Consider the following 23607-nt stretch of genomic DNA (forward strand, 5'->3'; position numbering starts at 1 on the left):
CTTGTTAATGCCACTGAAAATGTCCCATTAGCGCCTCTCAAAACCAGCTATTTTGGGGGCATTCCAGGGGAGAAGCCAGCATTTGGCCGGTTAAGTGTTGATATTCAGCACTTAAGCCGGCCAAGGTAACCGCATAAAAGTCAGTCCTATCTTTATGTGGTGCTGCATAGGCGGTTAAGAGCTGAATATTGTGTTTAACCGGCTATGCATTAGCCGGCTCCGTAAACCTAGAAATTCAATGCCGAAGGCTAGACAAGCATAACACCAGCAGCGGTCAGCAAAATGTTTGGTGCCGCTGGCTGAATGTCAACCCCTTAAAGAATAGTCTTTAGAGCCGTACCCAGGGCTTTTTTTGAGGGGGTACTGAGTACCGGCACCTTTTCCATTGTCTGCTAAAACTGACCCATGGTCCCCAAGTTTTAATGAAAGATCTCAGGCTCTACACACACATTCTGCCTTGTCATAGATTCTGTGACTGGTTGCAGGGTGCCCGGCTATTGTGGGGTGGGTCCCTCAGTGATCACCCCACCCTTTGAGTACCGGCACCTTTTTCGCTAGAGAAAATGTACTGGCAGTACCAAACACCATATTTTACTATTCGGCCAAATACGAATAATGAAAATATTATTTGGCCAAATTCAAATACCAAATACGAATAATGGGCATTGAGCTTCAACATAACAAGTAATAAAAGAAGCAACATGAAATCAGAGATCAAGTGTTTATTTCAGTAGGTTTTATTTAGCACAGTAGAGCCCCAGATTATTCGTATTAGAATTTAAATCACTATTCGGCCAAATATGAATAAGTATTCAGAGCACTATTAGGAGCCAAACGGAATCAAATTTGAATATTCAGTACAGCCCTAGTCTTTTTATATTAAAATTTCATAAAACTTGAGAAATACCTTGAAGACGTACCTCATTTCTAACCTCTCTCACCACTAGACAATTTGCTCGTCTTGTGCATTCAGCACCTGGACACAAAGAAAACTGTATGTACAGGAAACTAGAAGAGTGGCCTCAGGGAAGGAGCTTTGAGTCAGAGGATGTAACCATAATAAAAGATACTTAGCAATCACAAGACCTTGGAAAGATATATCCGTGAAAAATAAAAGGATGGTGGTGACAACTTGAAAAAGTCTGAGACTCATATATGGAGGAGTAGCCTAATGGTTAGAGCAGTGGACTATGAACCAGGGAACCCAAGGCTCAAATACCACTACTGTCCCGTCTGATCTTAAGACATTTACTTAACCCTCCATTGCCTCAGGTACAATTTATATTGTAAACCCTTCAGGGACAGGAAAATATCTGTTATGTAACTCATTTTAAGCCACTACTGACAAAGGCATGAGCTTAATCCACACTCCCCTTCTTCCTTCCTTTTTGCGTAAGAGGTTGCGCCACCATCTAGTCTGAAATGCTTAGTCAGTGGCAGTGTAACCGAGTCAAGTCGATGCACACAAGGGTTATAATTATAATTGAACCACAATTCATTTCTTCAGGCTCAAGTACTTGAAAAGGCTTACCATTATTATCAAATATGACACGATTGCATGACTGTTGTGTTGTAAGATCACAGAAAAAAAGCCCTCCAGTGACGTTGGCTTTCTGGTCTGGAAAGGCTTTTGTTCGAGGGGCACCAACCAACAACCTATTGGAAAAGGAGGAAAAACTTAAATATAATTTTTAAATGATGGAAGTGCACTGTATATCAGCATCAACAATAAGAAAGTATATATAACATATCAAGGTAAGGATTACAGCTTAAAGGACTCCTTTTACAAAGCAGCGCTACTGATTAGCAGCGTGCTGAATGTGAAAAAGTCCATTCAGTTCCGCTGGGTTTCTTCGCATTCAATTCACACTAATTAGTAGCGCCGCTTTATAAAAGGAGCCCAGGGGGAGTCACGTGATGGCAGCGACATGAGTGGATGTCTCTGGCTCGGCTCCCCTCTCCCCTGCTGATTCAAACTGCTATTACACCATTCTCAAGCCTAAATTTCTATGGAAGTGAGAGATACATTAATACCACAAGCTGGGACGGATGACTGTACCCTTTTGGTGAGAGTAAACACCTAGATTTCTGGGGTATGCCAGTTAAGGTTGCACGAACGGGGCAGGAAAAAGCTGCACCCACTCCAAAAAAGATGGAGTCGCCTGCCTCACCAGCAGAACTGCAGCTGGCCCTTTCCGATGACACTGTACAGGTGTCCATGAGACACTTATCCCAGTTACTCGACGACAAATTGGCAAAACTGCATGCTAGCATGGAGGAGCTAAAAGACTCTGTGGCAGGACACACGGTGAGAATCCAGCAAGTGGAAGAATGTGTATCCGCCCAGGAGGATCGGTCAGAATCGATGTTGAGTAGATTGAGTGCTTTGGAAGCGCAGATGCACACTCTGACTGACAAAATGGAGGATCAAGAAAATAGGGGCAGAAGGAAAAACTTACAAATTATCGGTGTTCCGGAAGATGTACCTGATTTGCCTCTCATGGAGCTAGTTGAAAGATGGCTGCCGCAGGATTTGGAATTCCACTCCGATGCAGGCCCGGTTGACGTGGAGCACATACACCAGATCGGAGCTAAGAAAGAGAATGCTACAAAACCGAGGCCGATAATTGTGTGTTTCCTTAACTACATGATCAAAGCTAAACTGCTAGAGCTTTTCAGGAAACAGCATTCTTTGGAGTACAAAGGAGCTCGGTTGCTATTGTTCCAAGACTTCTCAGCACGCATGGCAGCGCAGCACAAGTTGTTGGCGCCATACTGTTCCCAGCTATTTTTTAGAGGAATAAAGTTTGCCTTCCAATACCCAGCTCGGGTCCGTATCACCCACCGCACAGTGACTCTTACCAGGGTGGAGGAATTGCAGGCGTTTGTGGTCAAATTACCCCAAGCTGCCTAACCGTGGTAGCTGCTACAGCTTGGGAGATCTGATGTGAATGGTGTTATGTGCTCACCTATTTGTAGGACAAGCCATGGAGTTCCTGCATCGTTGGCCTGAGGTGCAGGACAGATGAGTCTGAGATCTTTGGCTGTGTACCTGCCTGCAACTATGATCGACTAAGCTATGCAGACTCTTTTTCTTTTTCATTGGTGTTACTGTTTGACTTTGTTCCTAATGCTGAGATGTTTCACAGATTGCTTGTGGACTTTTTCAGCGGTGGGTTGGAGAGGGGAGGAGGAGAGAGCTTTGGAAAGGGGGCTATATAGAGCCATTTTGGCTTTGGGGATCTGGAGTTAGAAATGGAAGGTGGGAGGGAAGGGAGTTGGGGAAAGTGTGTGTGCTGGTTGTTAGTGTGTTTTGGATGTTGATGGGGACTATGGTCATTGTGGGTGCTGTGGGTGCTTCAGCACCCCCAATACTAAGAAAGTTCCTTGTATGTGTCCAGGGAGGGATTATTTTCATTGGGTTTAGCACCCCCAATAATTTTGAAAAGTTGGCTCTATGACTATGGTATGTGAGTTGGCTAGTCAGGGTGTGTACATGGACGAACAGGCTGTCTGTGGGGTTTGGGGGGACTTCAGGGGGAGGGGGATAAGTATGGTTGTGGGGAGAAGGGTGGAAGGAGGATTTAATGATTCCTGTATCCGGGATATTGTGGCCGTTTACAATGGCATAAAAGGGGCTCTTATGTGTGTCTTCCGGGGGGGGGGGATTGGTATCATATACATTTATTCTTTCAGACACTCTTATGGTTGGGCAGCTTACAGGTGGCCACTCTAAAACGTTGATGGCTTACACTTGCCGGTCAAACGTACGAAAATTCTTAGCTATAGCCGATGCATGAAGGTAGATGTTTTACTCCTTCAGGAGACACATCTTTCCCACTCTGAACATGTAAAACTGAAAAAGAACTGAGTGGGCGAGTTGACTTTTGCTTCATATAATAATAGACAACAGAGAGTGGCTATTCTCATTCATAAATCCCTTGACTGCACTAAGCACAGAGTCATACAGGATCCTGAGGGACGTTTTGTGATTTGGCTGGAGACTATCCAGGGACTGAAGGTGGCACTTTGCTCAATCTATGCCCCAAATGTGTATTCCCATACATTTTTTTCCGCTGTCATACTGGCTCTGGCCCCATTGAATGAATATAAGCTGGTGGTGGGGGGAGATTTTAACATCACAGTAGATTCGCTCATTGATTGTAGTCCTCCCAAACCTAGGGCCAAAGGAGCTGAAGGGAAGGGTGTGAATTTTCCAATGCGTGAACTGGGCCTGCTGGATGCCTGGCGTGTACTTAACCCTGATGTTCATGACTACACCTTTTACTTACATGTTCACAAAGTCTATGCCTGGCTGGATTATGTATTCTCTCTCCCTCGATGCTATCTTCAGTGTGGGCGGCAGGCATAGATGCAGGTGTAGTATCAGATCACAATCTGGTATGGGTGGACATGGGATTGTTTAGGGGACCGAGTGCTGCTGGATGGCGGATGAACCCCGCATTATATCAAGGTCTTAACTTTCGTGAGCATTTAGGGGAAGAGTGGAGGAACTTCGTACAGGACAATAAACCCACAGAGGTAGATCCCATAACTTTCTGGGAGGCCGGTAAGGCGGTAATGAGGGGGAAAATTATTGCATACACCAGTCACACTCGAGGGAGAGAGATGGGGAACTTATTAGGTTGTTAGGAAAACTTCAAGAGGCACGATCTATTGCATTGAGAGGAGGCCCGGCCCCCCCCCCCCCCCCCCCCCCAGGGTGCTAGAGATGAATATTGGAAGGTTAAGAGGCAAATAAATGAGGTGCTGAATCAAATGGCCCTGCTGGATGTTCAACTTTATAAGTAAGCTGCTGGCCACGATGATTCGAAGCAGGTCTGCTAAAAAATTAATCATGTGCATTAGGGTCCGGTTGGGGACTCTGCTTTATAAGGGAGAGGACATTCAGAGAACCTTTGTTTATTTTTACATGTCATTATACGATGCCGTCGGGTCCTAACAAAACTATTTTGGTGCTCTTACTCTTTGTGGTCTTCAGTCTGGTCCTTTTGGTTTCTTACGCTCTTCTTGTGGTTGATTATACGATGCTGGCCATTGTGATGTGTAAGAGCGGGAGGCCTTCTTTGTCATTGGAACAATTGGAAAGCCTGAATGCTCCTATTCAGGGAGAAGAGATCCAACAAGCAATAAAGAAACTAAAATTAGCAAAGGCGCCTGGACCGGACGGATTGGGGGCTGAATTTTATAAGATACTAGGGACTCAGTTGTTTGGCCCTTTCGCAGGTATGTCCCAGGCCTTTAGTCCCAATCAGCAAACTGGGTCTACTACTACTACTACTACTACTACTACTATTTAGCATTTCTGTAGCGCTACAAGGCATACGCAGCGCTGTACAAACATAGAAGAAAGACAGTCCCTGCTCAAAGAGCTTACAATCTAATAGACAAAAAATAAATAAAGTAAGCAAATCAAATCAATTAATGTGAACGGGAAGGAAGAGAGGAGGGTAGGTGGAGGCGAGTGGTTACAAGTGGTTACGAGTCAAAAGCAATGTTAAAGAGGTGGGTTTTCAGTCTAGATTTAAAGGTGGCCAAGGATGGGGCAAGACGTAGGGGCTCAGGAAGTTTATTCCAGGCGTAGGGTGCAGCGAGACAGAAGGCGCGAAGTCTGGAGTTGGCAGTAGTGGAGAAGGGAACAGATAAGAAGGATTTATCCATGGAGCGGAGTGCACGGGAAGGGATGTAGGGAAGGACGAGTGTGGAGAGATACTGGGGAGCAGCAGAGTGAGTACAGTTATAGGTTAGTAGAAGAAGTTTGAACAGGATGCGAAAACGGATAGGGAGCCAGTGAAGGGTCTTGAGGAGAGGGGTAGTATGAGTACAGCGACCCTGGCGGAAGATGAGACGGGCAGCAGAGTTTTGAACTGACTGGAGAGGGGAGAGGTGACTAAGTGGGAGGCCAGCAAGAAGCAGATTGCAGTAGTCTAAACGAGAGGTGACAAGGGTGTGGATGAGGGTTTTGGTAGAGTGCTCGGAAAGAAAGGGGCGGATTTTACGGATGTTGTAAAGAAAGAAACGACAGGTCTTGGCGGTCTGCTGGATATGAGCAGAGAAGGAGAGAGAAGAGTCAAAGATGACCCCAAGGTTTCGAGCTGAGGAGACAGGGAGAATGAGAGAGCCATCAACAGAAATAGAAAACGGGGGGAGCGGGGAGGTGGGTTTGGGGGGGAAAAAGAGAAGCATGCTACGATCATTGTGTTGCCGAAGCCCGGATGGAATGAGGAGCAGTTGGGATCGTATCGTCCCATATCTTTGTTGAACCAAGACATTAAGATATTTGCTAGAATACTAGCCTCTAGACTGGGCAGGGTCTTGCCCTGCTTGGTCGATGGGAATCAAATGGGCTTTGTGCCTGGTAGATTCACTTCCACTAATATCCTGCGTGCGTTAAGGGCCTTGCATGTGAAGGGAGGCCGACCTGGAGATGCAATTATCACTAGCCTAGATGCAGAAAAGGCATTTGAAAAAATTCTTTGGGACCATTTGTTCTGGGTACTACTGAGATTTGGCATATTTGGAGAGTTTTTGGCAGGCATCAGGGCTTTGTACAGGAAACCCACGGTGCAGATTCAGATTAATGGGAACCTCACTGAGAAGTTCAGCTTGGAACGGGGAACGAGACAAGGATGTCCTCTTTCTCCTATGTTATTTGTCCTTTCACTAGAACCATTGGCCTGCAACATTCACCAAGCAACAGAGCTGGAGGGTATTAGGGTGGGATGACAAGAATATAAAATCAATCTATTTGCAGATGACAAGCTGATTTTTTGGAACAGGCATCTCGAGAGATTCCCATTTTGGTAACTGATACAGAGGTTTGGTAGCTTCTCGGGGCTCCGAATCAATTTTGACAAGTCAGAGGCTATGGCGCTCTCGATAAACTGTGGTTGTAAACACGTCTAACTTCCCATTTGCCTGGTCGACGGGGCCGTTGAAATATTTAGGGATTTGCCTCCATTCAGAAGTAGGTATTATGCATAAGAAAAATGTGAAGGATAAATTAGAGATCATAAGGGCTTTATGTCATCGCTGGCGGGATCTCCCTTCTCTCCCTTTTAGATACTCTCCCAAAGATACTGTACCCTTTGCAGATGATGCCTCTCTGGGTCCTGCATAGGGACGAACTAGTCTATCAAGGGACAATATCTTCCTTTGTATGGGGGGCACGAAGAGCAAGAATAAGCTATAACAAGCTTACTTGGGAGCGCACTAGAGGGGGGGGGGTCTGCCTCACCTCCGTCTTTACAATGTTGCAATGGCTCTTAGGTGGGTACAAGAACTCCACACAGGGCACTTTGAATTTGCACCAGAGGGTGTATGGGAGAGCACGGACACATCTATCTCAGTGTTTAATGCCTTCCACTGTAGATGCAGGAGAATCTGTGTTTCCCCCTTGGCGCTTCCATTGAAGAAGGGATTGGTGGAGAACTAGAATAGGAGGAGCAAAGGGGAGCTTCTCCCTTTTTGGAGATCTTGCTGAACCCTGATTTTGCTGCTAGCCAGCCTGGATCTTCTTTTGGATGTTGGTTAAAAGGGGGCTGTAGGTATGTGGGGCAAGTTATAGAATTAGGACAGGGGCAGTGCCAGTCCGCTTGGAATATACCACAAAGATACTTTTACTTGTTTTTACAACTCAAACATTATTTAGCTTCTCTGCGAGACCATGATGGTAACCATGCCTCTTTCACAACTTTAGACAGTGTGTTTCTGCAGGTGCCTGCCGCCCAAAACTCACTTTGTTTTTGGTATAGATTAGGGAGGGAGCATAGACCTTCCCCTTTTTTCCAACAATTGGCAGTGGAGTGGAGTGCACATTTGGGGGTGGAGGTCTCTGCCCATGAATTATCCTGGTGCTTTGGTCTAGCTTTTTGTGTCATGCCTAATGTGGGTCTTCATGAGATCCAGTTTAAAATATTGCATAATGCTTATATCACTAAGTGCAGGGGCAAGGCCATGGGGTTGTGGAAGACAGATGTATGCAATAGGTGTGGCTCAGTGCATGGGTCCCTAGTACATCAATTTCTAGAATCTGTAATGCTCAAGGATTACTGGCCTAAAGTCATTGCTATGCTGGAGGATGTTTTTGCTGGCTCTTTTGAATGGTCTTATGGAGTTCTGTTGATCGGCTCTGACAATGAGTTGCAGGATAAGGGCCTTAACAGTAACTCATGTAAATTTGTTTTGCTAGCGCTGCTACTAGCCAAAAAGGTAATTCTGCAGAATTGGACGAGTCAACTTGCCCCACCTATAGAACAATGGTATGGCCATATGCGTCAGATGGTGGACTGGGAGGGCCGGAGGAATGCAATTTTGGCCCGATGGTCTTCCCGGGACTACAATGGTCTGTGGAGACGGTGCTTGGAACAATTGCCCGGTGCGCTCTTGGATATCGCCTCTGCTAACATTGCATAGTAACTGGACACAGGGGGGGGGGGGGGGATCTTTGGGTTTTTTTCCTTATTTTCCCATTAGACAAAAAAGGCAAGTAGAGCATTGAACTAGGCTATGTGACAGTGTTTGATGATACTTCAGTTTACAGTTTTGAATGATGATGTGACAATGTATAATACTGTACAGCCCGTTAAAAATGTGAGTTTGCTCTGTTATTGCGATACTTGCTGTCAATAAAAAGATTTAAACAAAAATAAAAGGAGCCTTAAGTGAGGATGCATGGAGGAGGGGGTGGAGTAACTCTCATGTGAGGGAAGTCTACAGAGGTTAGGGCTCTTCAGCTTGGAGAAGACAGCTGAGGGGACATAAAATAGTGGTCTATAAAATCCTGAGTGGAATGGAACAGGTAAAACCACAAAATCATTTGTTTACTCTTTCAAATAGCACAAAGGCTAGGAGACACTCCATTAAGTTACATTTTGTTTTAAATGTACTACATGCGTTGGATAAACACAAAGGCATCCTGTTTAGAAGGAATGGATCCACAGAATCTTAGCGGAGATTGGGTGGCAACACCGGTAATTGGGAAGCAAAACCAGTGCTGGGCAGACTTCTATAGTCTATGCCCTGATCGGACTAAACAGATATGGATGGGCTCGAGTGAAAATTTTAAGGGGCTTCAACATTAGCTTCAGAACTTTTAGTACAAGAAGAGTGCAGGGTAGACAGACTTCTATGGTCTGTGCCCCGAGAATGGCAAGGACAAATCAAACTTGGTTTTATATATATATATATATATATATATATATATATATATATATATATATATACATACAGTATCGCATACCATGTAAAATGAGTTTATTTTGATAGGCAGACTGGATGGACAATACAGGTCTTTTGATCTGCCGTCATTTACTATGTTACACATTTTTCACTAAATGGCGCATAACTAATTTTATTTATTTAGATTATTAACTGCTTTTATAAAGAGATTCACCCAAGGTCATGTACAGCAGGTATAGTTTAGCATACAACTTACAATTTTGCTAACAGATTAACAATAGTAAAATGACCAAATAAAAGGATAAATACAGTCAATGAAGTAAACTTGGAAATGGCAAATTAACAGCACTGTAGAACAATCATATAACAGAAATATAAATGTCAGAGAGCTGAAGAACATTCAAATTACATATATAATGCGATGTCAGCACACTAGCAATGGAACATGTAATCAGCACACATTAGAACATTTGAATAACAGATGTGATGCTAATGCTGTTCCTACAATACAATGAAACATCTTACTATGTAGCCAGGGGCCAAATGCAGATATATAGATGGGGACAAGATGATTAGTCCAAAATCAATTGGGATAAATAGATGGGTAGCTAAAGTCAAGGCAAGTTCTATATACAGTAAAAGTCCAAAACTCCGGACCTCCAAAAATTGCAATTTTCAGACTGCCTGAGATTCCAGACTCCATCCCCCCACCCCCCACCCCCACTCCCCACACAATGCATTCCTGGCCCTGCCCGCTTTCTTTTTCTGCTCTGCACACTCTGGAACTTATTGCCAGAGCAAGTGGTAAAAACAATTAATGCAGCTGGGTTTACAAAAGGTTTGGACAAATTCCTAGGGGAAAAGTCCAGAAAGCATTATTAAAGTAGATCTGGCAAAAGCCACTGCTGATCTGGGAGGTTAAGTGGCATGGAATTTTGCTACTTTTTGGGATCCTGCAGTGCCACAAACAGGCTGCAGTCCAGAACAAGCAAAACTGACAGAAGAGGTTGGAAAAACAGAAGGGGCAGAGTAGACTGATGTCAGGAGGTTACCAAGTGAGAAGCCATAGAGGAATGAAATAGGTCTAGAAACAGAAAGTGATAGGAGCTTTACAAAAAAAGACCTCATTAAGCTTGGTCAGAGATTTGTATTTGCTTAAAGCAGTGGTCTTCACTAATTTTTGTCAGGGCCATTTTGTGTCCAAAAGAGCTGAAGGAGCATTGACAAATGTATTACTATACCAACCAATGCGCGCAACAGAACACTGGCCTCGATCACACACAGGAGAACACAGATGCCCCTCTTCAAATATGTGACCACAAAATAAAAGTACTAATGCAGACAAAAATTTAACTGAAACCCCAAAGATGCCAGACTCTGCATACAGTGCAAGACCAAAGAAATGTATTTCCTCCAGTACAGTACATAAAATAAAGACAGATGTAAATTCTCAAAAATGATTTAAAGTATCACATACCATGTAAAATGAGTTTATCTTGTTGGGCAGACTGGATGGACCATACAGGTCTTTATCTGACATCATTTACTATGTTACTATCAGGCTTATTTTCGAAAGAGAAGGCCGCCCATCTTTCAACACAAATCGGGAGATGGGCATCCTTCTCCCAGGGTCGCCCAAATCGGCATAATCGAAAGCCGATTTGGGCGTCCTCAACTGCTTTCCATAGCGGGGATGACCAAAGTTCACGGGGGCGTGTCGGAAGTGTAGTGAAGGCGGGACTGGGGCGTGCTTAACACATGGGCGTCCTTGACCGATAATAGAAAAAAGAAGGGCGTCCCTGACGAGCACTTGGGCGACTTTAATTGGTCCATTTTTTTGTTACGACCAAGCCATGAAAAGGTGCCCGAACTGACCAGATGACCACCGGAGAGAATCGGGGATGACCTCCCCTTACTCCCCCCAGTGGTCACTAACCCCCTCCCACCCTCAAAAATAATTTTCAAACTATTTTTTGCCAGCCTCTATTCCAGCCTCAAATGTCATACTCAGGTACATTGCAGCAGTATGCAGGTCCCTGGAGCAGCTTTAGTGGGTGCAGTGCACTTCAGGCAGGCGGACCCAGGTCCTGCCCCCCTACCTGTTACACTTGTGGTGGTAAATTTGAGCCCTTCAAAACCCACCAGAAACCCACTGTACCCACATGTAGGTGCCCCCCTTCACCCCTTAGGGTTATGGTATTGGTGTACAGTTGTGGGGAGTGGGTTTTGGGGGGCTCAGCACATAAGGTAAGGGAGCTATGCACCTGGGAGCAATTTCTGAAGTCCCCTGCAGTGCCCCCTAGGGTGCCCGGTTGGTGTCCTGGCATGTCAGGGAGACCAGTGCACTACGAATGCTGGCTCCTCCCATGACCAAATGGCTTGGATTTGGTCGTTTCCGAGATGGGCGTCCTCGGTTTCCATTATGGCCAAAAATTGGGGACAACCATCTCTAAGGTCGACCTAAATTTTGCGATTTGGGCGTCCCCGACCGTATTATCAACACGAAAGATGGACGCCCATCTTGTTTCAATAATACGGGTTTCCCCGCCCCTTCACTGGGACGTCCTGCGAGGACGTCCTCAGGAAAACTTGGGCGCCCCTTTCGATTATGCCCCTCCACATTACTAAACTGAAAATAAAGGAAAAATTATGTCTTACCTGATCATTTTCTCTGCTACACCTTCTCTTATCAATGCAGCTATACAGAAACCTCTCTCACTAATATGCCCTGTATAAAGCCAAAACTAACTTATTATTAAGTAATGATAGGTGACAATGGGAAGGAAGTCTAACAGCAAATCTTGTTATCACTCAAAGTACCAGGCTGATAGCATCACTGACGTGACGAACTATCTAAATGGCAACAGTGGCTGAATCTCAAATTATTGAATTAATCCCTCAGTTCCAAATGTCCCATATTAATGTACAAAACGTTTGCTCACAAAACCCAACCCCCCCCCCCCCTAATTCTAGAAACTTCTGTGCACAATTTTACACTTAGCACACAAAGGTGCATGAACAAGTTATACATGTCAATAGTTGAATTAGCTGATAAATGGAATTAATGACCAATTATCGGCCATAATTGGTCTTAATTGGTGCTGATTGGCACTAATTAGCAGTTATGTGTATTACTGCCCTGTCAGTATTCTATACACTGTGTGTGCAAAATCCAAAGTGTGTAACTGCAAGGGGGTATGGACCCGGCAGGGGCTTGGGTGGGTCAGAGGCGTGCATAGGTCCTAGAATACTAGCATTTATGTACCTAACTGCCTACATTTAGGTGCTAGCATTTATGCCAGCCATAAGAACATAAGTTTTGCCATACTGGGATAGGCCAAAGGTCCATCAAGCGCGGTATCCCGTTTCCAACAGTGGCCAATCCAGATCACAAGTACCTGGCAAGATCCCAGAAGAGAAAAACTGATTTTATGCTGATTATCATAGAAATAAGCAGTGGATTTTCTCAAGTCCATCTTAATAATGGCTTATGGACTTTTCTTTTAGGAAGTTAGCCAAACCTTTTTTAAACCCTGCTAACTGTTTTACTACATTCTCTGGCAATGAATTCCAGAGTTTAATTACATGCTGAACGAAGAAATATTTTCTCTGGTTTGTTTTAAATGTACTACTTAATAGCTTCATTGTGTGCCCCCAGTCCTAGTATTTTTGGAAAAAGTACACAAGCGATTCACATCTACCTGTTCCGCTCCACTCATTATTTTATAGACCTCTATCATATCTCTCCTCAGCCATCTGTTCGACAAGCTGAAGAGTCCTAGCCGCTTCAGCCTTTCCTCATAGGGAAGTCACCCCATCCCCTGTATCATTTTCGTCGCCCTTTGCTGTACCTTTTCTAATTCCACTATGTCTTTTTTGTGACGAGGTTACCAGAACTGCACACAGTATTTGAGGTGCGGCTGCACCATGGAACAATACGATGGCTACTGTCATAGGCGCCGACTCAGTGGGTGCTCGAGCACCCCCAATATTTTAACCCGCCGGAAGTTCCCAGCCAGCCTGACCTGCCTGCTCTCGGCCTCAACAGTCCTCCGTCCTCGCCTTCCTGCCACCCAGAATTTAAAACTCATCTTACCTCAGGTCCCAGTGACAGTAGTGAAAGGCGAGCAGGCTCGGCGCTTCAGCCTTCCCTTCTCTCTCAGCTCTGGTCCCGCCCTTGTGGAAACAGGAAATGAGGGCGGGGCCAGAGCTGAGAGAGAAGGGAAGGCTGAAGCGCCGAGCCTGCTCTCCTTTCACTGCTGCCACCGGGACCCGAAGTAAGATGAGTTTTACATTCTGGGCGGCAGGAAGGCGAGGAGTGGACAGAGGACTGTTGTGGGAGAAGAGGTCGGGCTGGGGTTGGGACTGGCACTCGGAGGAGAGGGGAGGGGCCTGGAATTCAGAGGGAGGGGCTGGAACTCGGAGGAGAGGGAGGGGGCCTAGAACTCGAAGGAGATGGGGGAGGGGGAGGGAGAAATGCACCACCTGTAAAAAAAAAAAAATTCAGCACCCCCAATCATTTTGAAAAGTTGGCTCCTATGGCTACTGTAAGAGCTCATCCCTAACACTGGGCATATAAATTCAGCCGCACATTAGCTTTCTAGAACAGCAATTGTGTGTGCATTTGTTAATATAGAATTCGCGCTTAGCATGCGTCATCCTGTTGCCTAACCTTAAGCAATGCATAGAGAATAACTGGCAACTTATTAATGCTAACCACAAAAATAATCAGTCCCATCCAGGGGCGTAGCCAGACTTCAGCGGGAAGGGGGTCCAGAGCCCGAGGTGAGGGGGCACATTTTAGCCCCACCCTCCTCGGCGGCGCCGACCCCCCACCACCATTGCCGACCCCCCCCCCTGCCGCCACCACCACCTTTGACCCCCCCTCCTGCCGCCAACCCTCCCCCGCCGCCTACCTTTGCTGGCGGGGGACCCCAACCCCTGCCAGCCGAGGTCCTCTCCTTCTGGCGCAAGGCTTCATTCTGTTTCTGAGTCTGACGTCCTGCACAGGACATCAGACTCAGAAACAGAACGAAGCCTTGCGCTGGAAGAAGAGGACCTCGACTAGTGGGGGCTGGGGTCCCCCGCCAGCAAAGGTATGCGACGGCGGGCTGGCGGCGGGAGGGGGGGGGTCGAGAGGGTCGTCGGCAGGGGGGTCCAGGGCCAAATCTACAGGGACCCAGGCCCCCGTGGCCCCACGTAGCCACGCCACTGGTCCCATCAAATTGTAAAAGCAAAGAATAAACATTCAAGAAGTTCATATTCAAGATGATTTAACTGGCCAGAAACAGCTGCTGACCAATTAAATTGCCTGTTCAGAGCTAAGCGGTCATTTTCAGCAGCACTTCACAGGTTAGCACTGCTGAAATTAATTGGTTCGTGCCAAACTCAAGACTGGCTATTTTGGGGGCATTCTAGGAGTGGAGTCAGCACTTGGTCAGTTTAAGTGCTGATATTCTTAACTTAAGCGGCCAGGTTAACCATATAAAAGTCGCTACTATCTTTATGCAATAATCCATAGCCGGTTAAGTGCTGAATATCACACTGGCTATGTGCTAGCCAGCTCTGCAAGTGCCCAGATGTGGCCAAGCACTGAATTTCTGGGTTTAATGCACTGATCGCTACCAGTTGAATATCAGGCCTCAAATTTCCCCAAACAAATTGTCCTGACTTTCCGCTATAAAGAAACCAACAGCTAAGATGTTATCCGAGCAGCCCTCAGTTACTGGAACAATGCAGGGGTAACTATATGTAGAAAATGGGTCTTAAGCAGGACTGTACCAAACTAGTTGCACTCAGGGGCGTAGCTAGGCGGGGCCATGGGGGCATGGGCCCCCACAGATTTAGCCCTGGCCCCCCTGCTTCACCCCCCCCCCCGCCGATGACCCTCCCCCGCCACATTGGTTCCCCCCTCCCGCCGCCGCCAACCCTCCCTTGCGCCACTGTCAGGTACCTTTGCTGCCAGGGGACCCCAACCCGACAGCCGAAGCCCTCTTCAGCGCCGGTCTCCGGCGCGCTGCTGATCTGGATTCTGTTTCTGCGAGTCCTGACGTCCTGCACGTTCCCGCACGTAGGAACGTGCAGGACATCAGGACTGAAGGGGACTTCGGCTGGCGGGGGCTGGGGACCCCTGCCAGCATAGAGGGTTGGCGGCGGGATGGTCGAAAGGGATAGGGGAGGAGGCTAAAATGTGCCCCCTCACCTCGGGCTCTGCCCCCTCCTCCTACCGCTAATGAGAGAAAACAGTAGTTGGGAGTCATTTTTCTGCCCCTCCCAGCCCTTGGCATACTGACAAGATGGTGGCTATTTATACTTGCACCACACATAGGCATTCCTGGGGGCAGAATTTGGGCAGAGCAGTAGCGGAGTTAAAATATACATGTGTGTTTTACAAGAATATGCAAGTGCACAGTATATGCACACATTTCCATCATCCTGGAGCAGACATAAATTTACGTACTACTGGGGATAGGGGGTCTTTTACTAAGGCACGCTCACGTTTTTAGCGTGCACTAAAATTGGGCGCGTGCTAAACGTTAGAGATGCCCATAGGAATGCATTGGCATCTCTTAATGTATAGCGCATGCCCAATTTTAGTGTGCGCTAAAAACATGAGCGTGCCTTAGTAAAAGACCCCCATACTTCTTGATCGCTATTTAGTACAAAGTACGTAGACATCCACATTGCTTTTACAGAAGAGGCATCTTTTAATACTGTTCATACAGGTGGCCTTTCCAAAAGTACCCCTGTGTGTCCCTTAAACAGATTCTCTTTAATTTAGGGCCTCACCGTTACTGCTTAAGCTCATTGGCTCTCAATAAAAGCCAGCTACAAAATTTATACAGTATTGCACCAGATTACATGCAGCCTTTGGTTGAACTACCTGTACATAACGCTATCCTAGGGGCTAGAGATTACTTAACCCTTCATTTCCCTAATTGCAAGAAAATATTTTACAAATTGATTTTCACTGCTGGTTTCACTTATCGGAGTACTAAATGGTGGAATTCCCTTCCAAAACAAATCAGATATACAAACAATTACCTGACTTTCCAGAAACTTTTCCTTCATCCTTTTAAGGATGTTCTTATCAAAGAAAAATGAGTAATAAACCAGTGTTAATAGATTAATGGGCACTGTTGGACTCTCCATGCTAAAATATTCAATTTACCTTTCTCATTGTACTTTGTAATTCAATATGTTGATTGTTTCAGACAAATCCTCCTGTTTGTTCTTCTATTTGCTGCTTTCTTAGTCTTTCCTATTGCATTCTTGTATGTAAGCCACATTGAACACTGGCTTGCTTGGGATAACGTGTGATATAAATTTCAAAATTAATAAATAAATAAATAAATGAGTGATGGGACGATGAATGGATTTGCCACATTAGTAAATATGAATAGGGATTCACTAAGGAAGCAATCACACTATGTTGAAATATAAAAGATAAACCACTTCCTCGTGCTCACTTACATCAACATTTAAAAGTGCAGAACCACATGCTGGCAAGCCTGCAATCGGCTACTCTTTGAATCCCCTCCTATGGACCTGTAAAGAAATGCAAGGTTCAAGCCAACATGTGATGCTTTATTCTCAGGCTATTAACCGAGATCCCAGCTCCCATAACTAGCATTAGCAACACTGGGAACAGGTCCTGCCTTTCTGCCATGCATACACAGCCAAATCTATTCATTTGATGCTGGCGGCATTGTTAGAGGGACAATCTCTGCCTTTATTCTCGGCCCGAATTCAGAAGCTATATGCAGGGGCAGAATTTAGATGGATTATGGACATACTGAAATCCTTACGTCACACTGGACCCCTTCATAACACTAAAAAAGTTGATTGTTACCCATTCCAAACCATTCTAAGCAGAGTAAATACTTACAAACAATGCTCAGCAGGAAGATGTTTGAATGCATTCAACGACAGCTCTCCTTGTTTAAAACTGTTCATTTATTCAATAACGGCTATGCAGTGTCTTGCTAAGCAAAACTGCTATTAGTTTCGTGGTGCGATTCTACAAAAGAAAGACCTGCTGTGTGAAAGCATTTTGTAAATATCATCATCTCTGCTCTCTAATCATGTTCTGTGCACTGCTGGTGGGAACCCTGTCCCGTCCACACCAAATGAAGTGTCTGCAAGTTTTGCTTCAGGACAAAAAAAAAAAAAACATTTTAAAAAGGTGCAGCAAGACAACTAGGGCGATGTGAATGCTAAGAGAAATGCGGTTATGTCTGGGAGAGGTTTTTAACCAGTTTGAGCTGGTACAATTTAGGCTGAAAACAGACACAAAGAGCACTATTGTATGTCTCACTCACAGGAGATTCAAGAAACAATTTGTAAAACTTCTCACTCTTGGAATGAAGAGTCTCCAAACTAAAAGACTACAATAAGGTACCAGACAAACTCTGGATACGCATATATCTCTCATACACCATCAGTCACTCGTGTGAAGCACTACCAGCCAGGGGCGTATCTGCGTGGGGCCACAGAGGCCTGGGCCCCCGCAGATTTCGCCCTGGCCCCCCTCCTGCCGCCAACCCTCCCCCACTAATGTTGTTTACCTTTGCTGGCGGGGGACCCCAACCCCCGCCAGCCGCCGAGGTCTTCAAAGTTCTTGTTCGTCGTCCTCCGTGGCCATGCTGTACCCTGTTGATTTGGAGTCTGTCTGACGTCGCACCACGTTGTACGACATCAGACAGACTCCGAATCAGCAGCGTACAGCATGGCCACGGAGGAGGACGACGAACAAGAACTTTGAAGACCTCGGCGGCTGGCGGGGGTTGGGGTCCCCCGCCAGCTGAAGAATTACTTTTAAATGCAGGTGGCAGCGGACCTCGGCTGGCGGGGGTTGGGGTCCCCGCCAGCAAAGGTAAACAACGTCAGCGGGGGAGGGTTGGCGGCGGGAGAGGAGGTGGAGAGAGTCGTTGGTGGCGGGGGGGCTCTGGTAATGGCGGGGGGGGAGTCGGTGGCAGGGGGGGCTCTGGCAATGGCGGGGGGGGGGTCGGTGGTGCCGGGGGGGGGCTAAATGTGCCCCCTCCCTCTGGCCCTGGCCCCCCCTACTGCCAGAGTCCAGATACGCCCCTGCTACCAGCAAACCAGTCTCCACCTGGAAGCACTTAAGACACATTCTCACAGAACAGAACCAGCACATCAGGCCAGTGGCATAGCTACATGAAGCCACGGGGGCCTGGCCCCTCCTCCAATTTCCTCTGCCCCCCCCCCCCGCTAGCTGAAGCCGTGCTGCCGCATTGCCTGCCCTGATCTGTCTTCCCCTCACGTCCTGCACACTCCTTTTAGTGAAACTGAGCATGCTCAATTTCACTAAAAGGAGTGTGCAGGACGTGAGGGGAAGAGAGAGCAGGGAAGGCAATGCGGCAGCGCCAGAGACCAGCACTGGACAAGGCTTCAGCTGGCAGGGGTTGGGGACCCCGCCAGCCAAGGTATTTGCTGCACAGTGGGTGGGGAGCAGCAGGGCGGCAGACCAAAATGTGCCCCCCCCCCACCTCGGGCTCTGGCCCTCTCCCACCGCAAGGTCTGGCTACACCTCTGAATCAAGTCCAAAACCAAGTTTGTGAAAGCCAACTAGAAAACAACCCAGGGGCTGAACAGAAACATTACTACTACTTATCATTTCTATAGCACTACCAGATGTATGCAGTGCTTTACATTAAACACATATGAGACAGACCTTGCTCAACAGGGAAGCCCAGACCATATGTAATCCACATATTAACAAAGGTGGAAAGAAGAGCAAACAAGGGCCAGCATGGTTAAATGGTGAAGTGAAAGAGACTATTAGAGCCAAAAGAGCATCCTTCAAAGAATGGAAGGAGGATCCGAATGAAAAAAATAAGCAACATAAGCACTGTCAAGCTAGATGCAAAGCATTGATAAAGAAGTCTAAAAGAGACTTTCTGCGGAGACAAAAACTACACCTTTTTCAGGTGCATCAGATACAGAAAGCCTGTGAGAGAATCCATGGGACCATTAGATCATGAAGGAGCACAAGACCATAGTGGAGAGACTGAATGTTTTGCTTCGGTCTTTATGGAAGAAGATGTAAGATCTACCTGTACCAGAAATGGTCTTCATGGGTAACAATGCGGAGGAACTTGAAAAATCTCAATGAACCTGGAAGGCTTACTGAGCCAAATTGACAAGTTAAAGAGTGATAAATCACCTGGACCAGATGATACACACCCCAGGGTACTGAAAGAACTCAAACATGAAATTGCTGATCTGTTCTATGTGATCTGTAACCTGTCATTAAAATCATCCATAGAACCTGAAGATTGGAGGGTGGCCAGTGTAATGCTGATTTTTAAAAAGGGTTCCAGGGATGATCCGGGAAATTACAGACCAGTAAGCCTAACTTCAGTGCCAGGCAAAATAGTGGAAATTATTATAAAGAATAAAATTACAGAACACGTAGACAAACATGGTTTAATAGGGCAGAGTCAGCATGGGTTCAGCCAAGGGAAGTCTTGCCTCACCAAGTACTTCATTTCTTTGAAGGCATGAATAAACATGTGGATAAAGGTGAGCCAGTTGATGTAATGTATCTAGATTTTAGAAAGCTTTTGACAAAAGTTCCTCATAAGAGACTCCTGAGAAAATTAAAGAGTTATAGGATAGGAGACAATATCCTTCTGTGGACTAGGAATTGGTTGTTGAACAGAACACAGAGGGTAGGTTTAAATGGCCACTTTTCTCAATGGAGGAGGGTGAATAGTGGAGTGCCGCAGGGATCTGTACTGGGACCGGTGCTATTTAACATTTTTATAAATGATCTGGAAATCATAATGACGTTTGAGGTGATTAAATTTGCAGATAACACATGCAGATTGAAAATTTGCAGGAAGACCTTAGGAAACCGGAAAGGGATGCAAAATAAAACCAAGAATATTATAATGCCTCTGTATCGCTCTATGGTGAGACTTCACCTTGAGTATTGCATTCAATTCTGGTCACTGTATCTCAAAAAAGATATACTGGAATTAGAAAAGGTTTAAAGAAGAGCGACCAAAATGATAAGAGGGAATGGAACTCCTCCCATATGAGGAAAGGCTAAAGAGGTTAGGGCTCTTCAGCTTGGAAGAGACGGCTGTGGGGGGATAAGACTGAGATCTATAAAATCCTGAGTGGTGTAGAACGGGTAGTAATGAATTGATTTTTCACTCTTTCAGAAAGTACAAAGATCAGGGGACACTCAATGAAATTGCATGGAAATACTTTTAAAACAAATATTTTTTCATTCAAAGAACAGTTAAGCTCTGGAACTCGCTGCTGGAGGATGTGGTAACAACGGTTAGCATATCTGGGTTTAAAAAAGGTTTGGACAAGTTCCTGGAGGAAAAGTCCATAATCTGTTATTGAGATGGTCATGAGGGAAACCACTGCTTGCCCCGGGATTTGTAGCATGAAATGTTGCTACTAACTGGGTTTCTGCCAGGTACTTGTGACCTGGATTGGCCACTTTTGGAAACAAGATACTGGGCTAGATGGACCATTGGTCTGACCCAGTATAGCTATTCTTATATTTTTACCGCAGCGGGTAAAAAGCCCCAAAAACAAAATGGCCATGCAGTAAGAAATTTCCATTGAGGGTTCGGTAAGGGTTCCCATGGTAACCTGGCAGTAATCGGACAGCAAGCAGCGATGCCAGATTACTGCCGGGTTACCACTGTGCTAACCATTTCCAGGGTTTTTTTTCCCCAAGAAATGGTGTGCATTCGACCTGGAACTACCGCTGGCGGCCACATTGGGCATGCGGTAGTCCCAGGATAGCGAGCAGTAAGCCCGCATTGGGCTTACCGCCACTCTGTAAAAGGGCCCCTCAATGCTGTAAAAGTTCAAACAGCAGTCTAAATATCATATGATACACTTTTCAAAATTAGTGAACTCTCAGGACCCGTCTCTAGCACTTATAAAATTCTAACTTCAACACTCTGATAGTCCAAAAATCAGTCTCTAAATATCGTATGATGAACTTTTCAAAATTGTTGAACTGCCAGAACTTATCTAAAAGCCGTAAAATCAAACTCCACTGAAAGAAGTCTCTCAGGGTCCAACCGACGGTGGCCAGCGCTTCGCTCACAAAGCGGCGTCAGGGTAATCAGAACCACTAAGCGCTGTAATTGGCAATCAAGCTCACATCAGGTATTTACACCTGTACAGTTCACTTATATTGAGTTTTTGTATGTTTTGATTTGATTGTGAACTCATAGTTTCTTGTTATTTTTGAAGGCAAGTAAGAGACCCCCCATCAGACACACACACAATGATCACTTAACTAAGTAGTCAATGTACACAGGTTCAGGCTTTTTAAACAACTGCTACTTCATATCAAATATCATTATCCCCCTAATTCTATAAAAGTTGCCAAAAACTGCACATTTAATTTAATGAGTCAATTAGTGCCAATAATTGGCTTTTTAGCAAGCAATTAGCGCCAGTTGAAATCAACTGACATGGACATATGTGAAATTAAGAAGTGTGATCCTCGCCTAAAGTTTACGTGCATCTTGGAAAAGGGGACAAAGAAATGGGAGGGTCTTGAGCATTTCAGGGCAAAGCATGGGCGTGGGTTCCAGTTATGGACACAGTTATAGAATAAGGGGATTCTGTGTGTAAATTTAGTCATGACCATTTGTACCACTTTTTCATTGGTGCCAATGGACATGCCTAAATTTACATGTGACCCTTGCGCTTAAGAACTATTCTACATACCGCACCTAACTTTAGGCATGGCTTGCAGAATAGTGCTTAAGCAGGGGTTTTCGGTGCCGATTTTTTAGGCACGATTTATTATAGAATTCATCCCTATATGCTTACATGACTCCAGGGTGCTCAAAGGTTCAAGAACTTAATGTTTGCCTATTTAATCTGCAGGACTATTATTTCCAAAGGAGCCGGCTCTGTGGGTGCTTGAGTACTCCCAAAATTGAGAAACTTCCATGTTATGTGTCCAGGGAGGGGTTATTTCCATTGGGCTTTGCATCCCCAATAATTTTGAAAAGTTGGCTTCTATGATTATTTCATCTTAAAATTAAAAAGCAATAGAGAAACTGTTACATAGGGAAATACAGGATGTGAACAGCAGCCCACTCTATTCTGCTTTGGACTTTCAGCTTTTCTCTGTGGCCCTGAAAATTATTCAGAAGCAGCTAAACAACGCATCCTCTTATAAAAAGGAGTTCACTGCACCATTCACTGCCGCCCCCCCCCCCCCCCCCCAAGGGAGGGAATCCCAACCAACAGGATGGTCATGTCTAGTGCCCAGATCCAGGGAGCTCATGTACTGGGTTAGGAGTGAGCCACAATCTGTGGTGAATTGCAAAAGATCATCACCGATTGCTTGGCAGAAAGTACAGCAAAAATGCAAGCCCAGACAGATACCTGGTATTTGCAAATGAAGGCTCATGGCACCGGTTCCAATAGAGCTGGAGGACTGCCAGTACAACAGCACAAATCCCTCACATTTCCGGGCTATAGTGAGAGAAGTCGCAGTTTCCAGACAGGAAATGGGGCCAGCCAGATCAGAATCTAATACATTATTGGCATGACAAAATTATAGGTCAACAGTAAGAAACAAACAGCAGAGGTGACGAAAAACAAACAACAACAAAAAAAAAGGACAATCCACACCAAGGGCCCTGTTTACTAAGGTGCGTTAGTGGTTTTAGCACGCCTACATTTACTGTGCGAGCTTACCATGTAGGCGCCTATAGGGATATTGTAGGCGCGTACATGGTTAACGCAAGTTAAAAACGTTAATGCGCCTATAACGCTGCTTAGTAAACAGGGCCCCAAGGATGATGCAAAGCTTATTCAATTCTTCAAAAAGACTTGACACGAACGGTGTTTCGGCCACCAGGGCCTGCGTCAGGAGTCTCAAGAGTGATCAGTATATCTATATATCAGCACACTGTGTTTAAATATCAAACAACTGGTCCATGCTGTTTTGCAGCGTTTTAGAGACCTTATGATCTCTGCAAATTTTTTGTAGCTGCTCTTTTGCCATAGGTTTTTGCCAGTTGTTTGATATTTAAACACAATGTGCTGATATATAGACTACCAGCCACTCTTGGGACTCCTGACGCAGGCCCTGGTGGCCGAAACACAATTTGTGTCGAGTCTTTTTGAAGATTGAACAAACTTTGCAGCACCCTTGGTGTGGCGTGTCCTTTTTTGGTTACCTCCGCTGTTTGTTTTTTACTGTGAGTTAACTATGGAGGGTAGTTCTTCTGTTTCTTTGCAAAATTACAGGTCACTGAGTGGCAGTATGGATATTAGTCTTCAGATGAAACTGGAATGTTGTGGAGGTAACTGTCACACCCCTAGAGGAGAGGAGTATCCTAAATACCATTGAAATGCTGGCTTAAGAACCTATTTGTACCA

At 45.5% G+C, this 23607-nt stretch overlaps 1 protein-coding gene across 2 annotated transcripts in view; it reads right to left on the reverse strand.

Moving 5' to 3' along the window:
* The window catches only part of ITGA6 (integrin subunit alpha 6), a 146943-nt gene that overhangs the window by 90381 nt on the left and 32955 nt on the right, over positions 1-23607 (reverse strand). For both annotated transcript variants that reach the window (XM_030210583.1, XM_030210584.1), the window contains exon 2: positions 1532-1656. In XM_030210583.1, coding sequence (XP_030066443.1) covers positions 1532-1656 — 125 coding nt within the window. The remainder of the gene's footprint in view (positions 1-1531; positions 1657-23607) is intronic.

Source organism: Microcaecilia unicolor, chromosome 7, assembly GCF_901765095.1.
Source record: "Microcaecilia unicolor chromosome 7, aMicUni1.1, whole genome shotgun sequence".
Classification (NCBI taxonomy): Eukaryota; Metazoa; Chordata; class Amphibia; order Gymnophiona; family Siphonopidae; genus Microcaecilia; species Microcaecilia unicolor.